General features: G+C 36.5%; 2 protein-coding genes across 5 annotated transcripts; one reads left to right on the forward strand and one right to left on the reverse strand.

The window, feature by feature from the left end:
* On the forward strand, nucleotides 1-3,466 carry LOC102580452 (ras-related protein Rab11B). Its single transcript, XM_006358896.1, has 2 exons — nucleotides 1-448; nucleotides 2,794-3,466. The coding sequence occupies exons 1-2, from the start codon at nucleotides 225-227 to the stop codon at nucleotides 3,221-3,223; spliced, it is 654 nt and encodes a 217-aa protein (XP_006358958.1). The 5' UTR covers nucleotides 1-224; the 3' UTR covers nucleotides 3,224-3,466.
* A 1,052-nt stretch (nucleotides 3,467-4,518) lies between these two features.
* LOC102580795 (probable E3 ubiquitin-protein ligase HIP1) lies at nucleotides 4,519-10,459 on the reverse strand. 4 transcript variants are annotated; one of them, XM_006358897.2, is made up of 7 exons: nucleotides 10,316-10,459; nucleotides 9,977-10,058; nucleotides 7,609-8,485; nucleotides 6,845-7,236; nucleotides 6,616-6,714; nucleotides 6,279-6,446; nucleotides 4,519-4,930 (listed from the first exon to the last, which is right to left on the reverse strand). In XM_006358897.2, the coding sequence occupies exons 3-7, from the start codon at nucleotides 8,438-8,440 to the stop codon at nucleotides 4,784-4,786; spliced, it is 1,638 nt and encodes a 545-aa protein (XP_006358959.1). In that variant the 5' UTR covers nucleotides 8,441-8,485; nucleotides 9,977-10,058; nucleotides 10,316-10,459; the 3' UTR covers nucleotides 4,519-4,783. The 4 variants fall into 4 exon arrangements, with proteins under 4 accessions (XP_006358959.1, XP_015169683.1, XP_015169682.1 ...); XM_015314197.1 differs by having other exon boundaries at nucleotides 7,609-8,523; XM_015314196.1 differs by having other exon boundaries at nucleotides 9,958-10,058.

The following is a 10,459-nucleotide window of genomic DNA, read 5'->3' on the forward strand; positions in this document are numbered from 1 at the left end:
ACCATGAGGTAGCTCCACCCTTGAACAACATAACAGGGTAAATTTCAGAAATGTAAGATAACAGAATCTACGCAGATTTTATCATTGCCTCGTCTTCGTCAAATGAACCCTTTATTGCCACCAACCTCTCTTTAGCAGTAGTAGCAGCAACAACCTTTTTTTCTTAGAGCTCTCAACTATCCCCTTAAGTAAACCAAATAGTTAATTTGTTGAATTAATCGCAGATGGCAGGTGGATATAGAGCTGAGGATGATTACGATTATCTGTTCAAGTTGGTGCTAATTGGAGATTCTGGTGTCGGAAAATCCAATCTCCTTTCTCGATTCTCCAGAAACGAGTTCAATCTTGAATCAAAGTCTACTATTGGCGTTGAATTCGCTACCCGTAGCATTAAGGTAGATGATAAGATCGTCAAGGCCCAGATTTGGGATACTGCTGGACAAGAAAGGTGTTTTTTTTCTCTTTACTTCTACATTTTGAGCTAATTGGATTGAATTTTGTTTGATCTGGCAATCCCATACTCTTGAAACTTGTGTATAAGTTGCTAATTTAACTTTCTAAAGTGGGATTTGTTTCAATTTTTGCTAGAATCTGATAATTAATGAGTTAATAAACTTGCCCCCAAAAAAAAGTTTTGATTTTTTGGCAAGATTTGAAAAGGATTGGTTGCTTCATAGCTAAGGGATGAAGTTCCCTAATTCAGTTACAGATATGTAAAAGCTAGAAGGCGTCGTGTTACTTAGTATGTTATGTTGCCATCTAGATTTTGTGTCTGTGTGGTACTTTGTTTTTGTGAGCTGGGGGTATATCGGAAACAGACTCTCTACTTCAAAGTAGTGGTAAGGTGTGTGTACATTTTATCCGCTCAGACCGCACTTTTGTGGGATTACACTTGGAATGTTGTTGTGGTGGTGGTGGTGGTTGTTGTTGTGGTACTTTGTTTTTGTGTGTATATATCTATCTCTTACGTGTCTCTCTACCTCACAAAGGTAGGGATAAGGTTTGTGAACATCATACCTTCCCCAAGACTCCATGAGTGGGATTACATTCGGTATGTTTTTGTTTTTGTATATATAAGGAGGATGTGAAGGATAGGATTGCTCTGTCTTGCTTGGTATTGTAGAGATGCTTTCGATTGTTAGCTAGCAAGTACAACACTTAGCAGTGATGGATTTTTCCTATGGGTCAATGCCTCCCATTAGTGTCTAAGCAAGTGTAATTTTATGGATCAAGTTGTCACTGGTAGACCTCAATTTACTTCTAACTTATTCTAAAAGGTGATTTCTTCTTGTTTTCTTCGGAAGTTGTAAATTAGAGGTGAAAACAAATGACATCTGCACGTTAAACTTCCATAGGTGTGATGGTTCATTGCCCCGGCCCATAATATGATTAATCCGGCATGGGCTACATGAGCCCCTAGTAGTTTACCGGATAAATTGAGTTGTTGGGCATTCCCGATCATTCATAAATCTGTGAGTTTTAAGGCTTCAAATATGGGTATGATATAATTAAAGAAAAGGAAAGAAACGGATAACTAAGGAGTGGAGCAAATGTGGTCCCTAGGCTTTGGCTAGTGGTAAGAAGGCAGTGCATTATGTGTGGGTTAGGAGCAGGTCAAAGGTTCAAAGCCTACTGCAGTCAAAAGCGTAGTACACTGTATTCAATTGGAAAAGGGTAGAGAGGTGGATCCATTATCCACTGAGTTCCAAGCGGTGCGCCACTAGCCCTCGTGGATTCCTTGCTTATAATAAAAAGGACCAAAATTTGGCATGTTGGCAATGATATATTTATAGCAAGTTAGCTAGAAAAGTTGGACTTGTGCATGTATGGTAGTACTAGTCTATTAATTATCTCCTAGCTAACATCACTTCATTCAAGTACTAATTGACTTTTGCTAGAAAACTTTCTTTTTCAGGTGAGACTAGAGGCTTTTTTAAAGAATAGGTACTACTCCCTCCGTTTCACAAAGAATGACCTCCTTTCCTTTTTAGTCAGTTTAAAAAAGAATGACCTCTTTCCTTTTTTGGTAACATTTTACTTTTTGCTTTCCATGTGGCATGTTTAAGACCACAAGATTAAGGGCAATTTTGTACATTTGACATAACTTTAATTTAGGACCACAAGATTCAAAAGTCTTCTTAATTTACTTAAACTCCGTGCCAAGTCAAACCAGGTCATTCTTTGTGAAACGGAGGGAGTATTACTTATCAAAAAGAGAAAGGAAAATGTCATGCACTGAATTAATCACGACATTTTTAAAGAATGGGTACTATTTTCCATTAATTAGTTGTCGCACACTTAATTAATCACGACATTTGACTGTTATCTACTTCATCAGCTTAGGTGTCAGAAATAATCTCCTTATAATGCCATTTTAAGTGGTGGTTCTGTTGCAAATTTCGGACTAGACGCTAGAGTATAGATGTGTATACATGGATGAAAGATGTGCTTCGCTCATGTACTCGAAATAGTTAACTGCCATCCTAAGAGAAAGAGAATGGGTGTTTATCCTTGTAGTTCTTCTGTTCTGGTTCTCGTTGGTTAGTTTTATATGTCTTGCTTTCCTCCTTTGCCGTTTTATTGCTTAACCTGCGACTTTCTTCTGCCAGCTAGCCTAATTCCTGATAAGTTCATTTTCGGGTTTGATTTTTTATTTCAAGTGTGGAACTTATGTTTGAGCTCTGTTAAATCTTTGGTTTGAAATCTTTTTGGTTCTCCTTTGTCACGGTAAGATTGGCACCTTATTAGATGTGGAGACTAATTAAAACTTCCATTTCCCATGTCGGACAATAGGTACCGTGCAATTACAAGTGCATACTACAGAGGGGCTGTCGGTGCATTGGTTGTGTACGATATCACCCGACATGTCACATTTGAAAATGTTGAGAGATGGTTAAAAGAACTTCGAGACCATACCGACCAAAATATAGTCATAATGCTCGTTGGGAACAAGGCCGACTTACGTCACTTGCGTGCTGTTTCAACAGAGGATGCCAAGGCCTTTGCTGAAAGAGAAAGTACCTTCTATATGGAAACTTCAGCACTTGAATCCTTGAATGTTGAGAATGCGTTTACAGAAGTATTGACCGAGATATACAGGGTGGTCTGTCGGAAAGCACTCGAAGTTGGGGATGATCCTACTACATTGCCAAAGGGGCAGACTATAAATGTTGGCAAGGATGATGTTTCAGCTGTGAAAAAAGTTGGTTGCTGCTCTGTCTAAGCTAAAAAAATCAAGAAATCAGTGAAGTTAAGCTTTCAAATGGCTTCTCCTATAGTCGCATTGATTATTCTCAGTTTTGAATATCTTAGGAAATATTCCACCTCTGTATTGTTTCATTAACTTACCTTTAGTTTGTACCCTATTTTGCTAGTCTTTTGACTCTTTGAAAAGATTTTTACTATTATTTATATACTTTTACATTATATTTTTATTTGGTATGTTTATGGCATGAGATGAGTTTAATGGAGAAACATGATTTATATATAATCGTCGCAACTTGTTTGAAACTGTAGCTTAGTTGTTATTATGTTTGACATGTAGAAGAGCAAGTGGTTTTGGGTTTTTTCTGAAGAATAATGTCTCTTAGGATTGTTAATTAGTTGCCATTTTATCTTATGCGCTTTGTGTTTTAATTTGTTTGTTTTACTTTACTTTTAAGTCTATTTTTTTTAAAAAAATTCTTTTCTTTTCTATGAAACCTCTTTAATTTCACTTTTACACGAGTCTTCTTTAAGTTTTTTGAAGGCATAATACATAAATATGTCATTTAACTTGGCCTCATTTTACATTTATGCTCTCAAACTTTGGGTCTGCACAAGTAGATACTTAAACTTGTACAAAGTTGAACAAGTAGACACATGAGTCTTACATGGTATAATACACGTAAGACTCAAATTGTCATGTAGGATTTGTTTAGAATGTGTGTTTATTTGTTTAATTTTATAAAAGTTTAAGTTTGAAGAGCATAAATCTGAATTAAGATCGAATTAAAGGACATATTATGTGTACATAATTATATATCATCACTTTACTTTGTAACTCTTAAGAGTAAATTTGCTTAGTTTGGTGTAAACACCTAAATATTTTCCCAAGTAGTGGTACTATACCAACAGTGATAAGCATGCTCCACACTATAAAAAGATAAAATACATAAACATGCCCTTTAACTTAACATCATCTTATATCTATATCCTTCAATTTTTTGTGTGCAAAAAATAGACACTTAAACGCTATCATAAAATTGAAAAAGTAGACACTTACGTCCTATATGACAAATCTCATGTGATTTGACATTTAGAATGTGTGCATCTCACACAATCTGTGTAAGACACATGTGTCTACTTTATAATACTCGTACCTTCTTATGCACAACCAAAGTTGGAGGACACACATACTAACTGATGTCAAGTTAAAGAGCACATTAATGTACTGTGTGCTTCAGAAAATATCACTAACTAGTTATACCATCTGCAGAACAAAGATGGCACATTAATCCAGAAAGAATACAGTAATCATGCGCGGTAGAACAAGATAATTTCAGATGTCTATACAAAATTCACAATACATGCACAGGTTCCAACAAAATTAAGAGGTCTGTACAAATTCAGGTGACAAATTAAGGTCACCAAGTTATATGCTAACATCTAGCCAAAGTATATACAAAATATATATATAATTATACAGGTCTCCTCTTGTTAGAGAACAAATATTTAACAAGAGAACAAAATGTCCCACTCTTATAATTATTCATCCACCAACCAACCAACCAACTCCCTGTATTCACAAATCTTTTCTTTCTACCGACAATCCGGTGGATTTGCAGATAGGGCAAGTGTTCTTCACAACCAACCACTTCTTTACGCACTCCGCGTGATATTCATGCCCGCAATCAAGAGTTCCGATAGTTTCTTGCTTGTTGTAATCAGTCTGAAATTGAAGGCAAAATATACATTGCAAGCCATCAGAGATGTAAGGATAACTAAAAGAAAGAAAACAAGGAAATGTAGCTCCATAGGAAAGCACAGTAAAGCATTAACGGCGCATAATTGGAAAATAATCATGCATTACAAATCCAGACAACATAAATTACGATAGACAGCATTCTATGTGAACAGAAAAAAAGAAGATGGACAGAAACATCTTAGTAGCCGAGGCAATACTTTGCCTGGTGGAAATCCAAAAATAATTGACGGCATCCTACTGTGATGATAGTTAAGCTTATAAAGATTGAGGAAGGAGTCCAAAGCATCCTCCTCAGTTTATTTCGAAACAATGCAATAGTAAACTGTTAGTCAATAATTCAGCTGACAGACTACGCTATGCTATTGCTTAAATAGATTCATACCACCACCCAAGAGAACGCATGGCTCTTATACTTAGATGTCAACCTATTATTTCTCCATAACATTTTATACCGTCACTTCTAGAGTTGCAACAAATATAGGAAAAGAAAAAGAAATCAATTCCAAATGCAAAAGTTTTCCAAGTGGAATGATTTGTAAAATTATCAAATTCTTTATTAGGAGGAAGAATGAAAGAATTATAAGGGGACAATTGTGCCAACTTCATATTTCTGCTTAATACATTGTCTCCCAAACTTGACTTATTATATGAAGCATCAAAAGAAATTTCTTTAACCACAATAAGAGAGAAAAAAACAATTTTCGAGAAAGAAAAGTGTGAATAGAAGAGATTGACGATTATCAGAGAGTTAAAACAGAAATATCTTCATCAAAGATACTGAAAACAAGAATAACTAGTAGATATAAGAACATAAATTAAGAGATATAAGAACATTTCCTAGGAAGTTTATTTGGATGAAGTTTAACACTCCTTCGTTTCAATTTATTTGTTTGGTTTTGACTTGACACGGAGTTTAAGAAAATAAAGAAGACTTTTGAAACTTGTGGTCTTAAACTAAAGATATGTAAAATGTACCAAAATGCCCTTTAATCTTGTGGTCTTAAATATGTCATGTGGAAAGTTAGAATTAAAGAATTATCAAAAAAGGGAAGAGGCATTCTTTTATAAACGGACTAAAAAGAAAAGGCAAACAAACTGAAACAGAAGAAGTAACAGACTAAAACCTACTAATGCGATTGTTTGAGCAAGAGCTTACACCCATCTGATTTGTTTTGGTTAGTGTACTTAATCAGCACCTAAAATAAAAATGGACGGGAGAAAAGGAGACTAAAGTAGAGCCATCCCCGGAGTGATCCCTGCAAAAGTCACAGGCAAACCTAATCCTACTCAAAGTATAAGTTAGTGTTAATACCTGGCATATGACACAGAAATCAGCTTCGTGATCCAAACATGCAGCAGTTTCCAGGGTGCAAGGAATAACGGGGGGCGAAAATGATCTTGTTTTCAAACGGTTAACGATTATTTCATCTGACAATCCAGTTGTTACATTGCCAATCTGCTCCCCCAGTGCAAGAAGCTCCTGGAATAGAATTTTAAAGTTGAAGAAATTTTATTATTAGATGTCATGCAAATTAATTGCAGAGCAGACAATAACTCCGAACTAGTAAATAACATACAAACAAAATAGAGACTTCGCAAGTACTGATTAACCATCAGACAATAATATAATCAAGAAACCTATTGCTCACCTCGTAGGACATGTGATCTACGTCTAAACGCATATCTCTGTGCTGATCAATGGGATTGTTAACTTCATTGTAGCCCGAAACATCCAGCATTGCCACTCCCTACATATAACAACCATGAAGAGATAAACCCATTAGCATTCAATTCTATTAACATCAAACAAATGCATCAATTAGACAACAATGATGACAAAGGAAGTAACGAGATATGGTCAAACAGAGAAAAGTTTACATCTTCTGGCAGAACTCTCATGTTAGGAAGGTTCTGATGTCTAGTATTTCTTTCAAGCACGATAGCCCTTCGATGAGGTCTATACAACCCAAAGCCATTTGGTAGGGAGGGCATATATCTGGGGCCTGCCTCTACAACGCCTTGCATTAGGTTAGTGGTGATATTGGACGAATTATTTGGTAGGTGTCTGTGTGAGGATGATGCTGTCATTTGCGGAGGGAAGGTGATAGGCTGGCCTCTCATTCCTTGAATATTAGGTGGCAGGTGATGAAGTCCTGGGTGCCCTTGAGGAATGGGTGGATGCAGAAAACTAGTCAAACCTCCATTGCTGGATGTCATATGATAACCTCGCAAGCCCATGTTTCCAGCATCTACACATCCCCCAATGCCACCTAGTGTAATAAAGAAAAGCAAGCAGCTGCAATCAGTTCCTGAAGTTAAATGTCATCACTTGAAGATTTGAAGAAGGGGAGGGGGATTCACTGGAGATATAGAACTAAGGGGGGCACATATTCAAGTCATTTGTCAATACAAGATAAATTAACAAAATGGTAGTCAAGGCAAAAGGAAAATAAGACATGTTTTCTGTGGATTTTTCCATTTAAAATAAGCGGGCAAAAGGAAGCTGAAAGATTCATTGTTCAGCTGGTAAGAAAACAAATCTTAAAACAAAAGACTTTCAGAAAAAGTTAAACAAGGAGAAGATCAGCAAACCTAGAGAAAATAGATCCCTAAATTTCAATTAAAAAATGAACATAAATTACCAGGTACATAGGGTAAAGGAGCAGCCTGATTCCAGGCCCAAGGTTGAGTCTCACTACCATTGCTGTTGAACTGCAGATCCAACCAAGGATTGCCAGGCAACTGATGGGTCTGACTTATATAGTTCCCTTGAAATAAATGATTGTGGTTATGTCGTGCGATATTTTCTGGACCACTAGCACCAGATCTGTTACTCATACTTCTCAGTGCTCCATCTTCAATGTATGATGATGAATTGCCTCCATAATCTGGTGGTGTAAATGATGCAGCATCCATTGAAACATCAGATTCATGTGCCCTTGCAATCATTGGAGCAACAGAAGAACTGGAACCTGCCAAAGCATGATGATATTGAAGATTTGCAGGAATTCCTTCAGCATTCTTTCTCTTAAATGAGCCTCTGACATCGTCCATGTAATGATTGTTCCTTCCATAATCTGAATTCATTCCAAGGATGTTGTGAGAACTTGTATGAAGCCGATCATGTGGCCCATGATTTACTGGAATAGGGAAATCTCCAGAAGCGGATGGAACAGCCATGTAAGGATTATAATGATTTGATGAAGCAGAAATAGCTAGGTCAGGATTGCTGGCAGGATGCTGATGTTGAATCCCATTGAACTGTGTCAAGCCATATGTTAAGGTACCCTCTTGATGGTCTGATACATGGTGCAAATATATATTACCAGCATTTACGGGAGCTGGTACTACTGCATGAACAGTAGGCTGTGGTAAAGTCGCTATGCTCCCATAAAACATGCAAGGTGCTGAATGAAAAAACTCTTGACCTTGCTGATCTGCTTCCATATCAATTATGCGATTACCGTGTGACATGCTCCTTTAGCCTCTCTTCGTGGTTACAATGTTGTGGGGTGATGCCTGCTTGGAGGAGAACAAGCTATAATACATACTGCATCCTAATAACATCATTGACTAAGAAATTGCATAAACTTGATAGATGGCCAGCTGATAATCATTTTGTTTGTAAATGGACATCTAGATCAATGGATGCTTGTTTCAATATCTTTCTCCATGTTCATCCCAATAAGTGAAGTTCAATATTGAACCTAGAACTTAGCAGTTCTTATTCAAGATCTTTAGGAATTACATCTTTGATTCAGAAAAATTGAGCTCGGGTAACACATATCATCACCTCAATAAAAACACTAATGAAAAATAAAACCACAAAACTCATGAATGTTTTTCCTATAGTAGTTACGTGTGGTGAATATAATGAACCAGATAAATATGGTGTGGGGAGACTTAGCGAGCTCTTCTTTCTGCATTCAGAATCACCTTAACTGATCATTGGCGAATTCACTAGTCATGAAGGGTATATCTCAAGATGCCAAACCAAATTATTAAGTCTTCACCTAAACTTCACGTATCCCACAAATCAAGTAGGATCTCAGTTCTGTCAGAGAGCTTAAACGCCATATCACTGAAGATAGAGAGATTCACATTCTTGTGGTAGATATTCAGGCAGGGCAGTGAGACTGACAGACCCGGATGGAAATTTTTCAAGTCGGAAACACACCAAATAAAATCTTGATTTCAGTTGTGATTTTTTTTAAAACAACACCAACCTTCATTAGGACCTTGAGATTAAATTATGTCATGTTTGGTTACCAGAGAAGTGGGCAAGACAAATTACACAGTTTTCAATCAAAAATGTTTGTTGCTCATGAAAAAACACTACCCAGAAATTACATGACAACAACAACAACAATACTAAACAAACTGGGGAGGGTAGAGTGTACTCAAACCTTACCCTACCAAAGAGATAGAGAGGTTGTTTCCGATAGATCGTTGCCTCAAGAAAAACAGTCCAATGCAGTCCAAGGAAAGAAGTAACGAAAGTACACGAAACAACATATGGAAACAAAATCAAAACTACAACAAAACAAAACAATAATTGAGATACAAGAAATCAACAAACAGTAACAGAAATCGAAGAACAAGAAACTACAGGAGCAATACTACGACTACTAATATGAACGGACAACAAGACAACGCACTGTTACCTACCAACCTTCTATCATAATCCATGTCCTCCACACTCTCCTATCATGTCCTCAGTAAGCTGAAACTGCGTCATGTCCTATCTAATCATCTCTCTCAAACCAACTTAGTGACAGGATGCATACACCCAAGCAAGACACATAAATCAAAACACTCCAATTGAGTTGATTATTGCCCAAACACCATAAAAGGAAAACCAAATTATACAGGCATACACCCAAGCAAGACACATAAAAAAACATAATCTTCCAGTATTGTTAAGGTCAACGTAACATATATAACTGATACACAATCTTATGCAATTCATGGATGAGAAAAGGAAAACATACAGCAAAATCGAAGCCTCACCTTTTTATCATCCAAATATCAACTTCTTCCTCGATTGTCGCCTTTAAACATAAAAGGCACAAAAATGCTCAGTGGAAAACACCTACACAAATCACAAAAACCAAAAAAAAAAACAATCTTTTAGACAAAAAAAACAAAACCCAGATACCAAAATGGCGATCAATAATCATCAAACTAAAAATCAACAAGAAACCCCACAAATTATTGCTTCCTGCCATAGCCTATGCATGCTTAAAACAAGAATAACAAGAAATAGCTACACATTACCTAATTCACAAAATTAAACATTATATTTGAAACTTTGATGAATTGGGTCCGATTATAAAATGAAAAACTAACCAATTAGAGGTTGATCAGACGATAGATAGATCAAAGAAGGAAAAAGCAAAGGGATAATTGTAGAGAGGTTTCAATGGAAAAGTGGAAATTTTACGGTTAACTGCTAATTGGCTGTTTGATTCTCCTATTAATTGGCCACGTTAT

This window comes from Solanum tuberosum, unplaced genomic scaffold (genome assembly GCF_000226075.1).
Source record: "Solanum tuberosum cultivar DM 1-3 516 R44 unplaced genomic scaffold, SolTub_3.0 scf00283, whole genome shotgun sequence".
Lineage (NCBI taxonomy): Eukaryota > Viridiplantae > Streptophyta > Magnoliopsida > Solanales > Solanaceae > Solanum > Solanum tuberosum.

Bases quoted from the DNA above. Each gene is read 5' to 3' on its own strand.
- LOC102580452 (XM_006358896.1), top strand. From the start codon at position 225: ATGGCAGGTGGATATAGAGCTGAGGATGATTACGATTATCTGTTCAAG. The intron at 449-2,793 runs GTGTTTTTTTTC...GTCGGACAATAG, and splicing joins GATACTGCTGGACAAGAAAG to GTACCGTGCAATTACAAGTG.
- LOC102580795 (XM_006358897.2), bottom strand. From the start codon at position 8,440: ATGTCACACGGTAATCGCATAATTGATATGGAAGCAGATCAGCAAGGT. The intron at 7,237-7,608 runs GTAATTTATGTT...TTATTACACTAG, and splicing joins TCCTTTACCCTATGTACCTG to GTGGCATTGGGGGATGTGTA. The intron at 4,931-6,278 runs GTATTAACACTA...CTTCAATTTCAG, and splicing joins ATTTCTGTGTCATATGCCAG to ACTGATTACAACAAGCAAGA.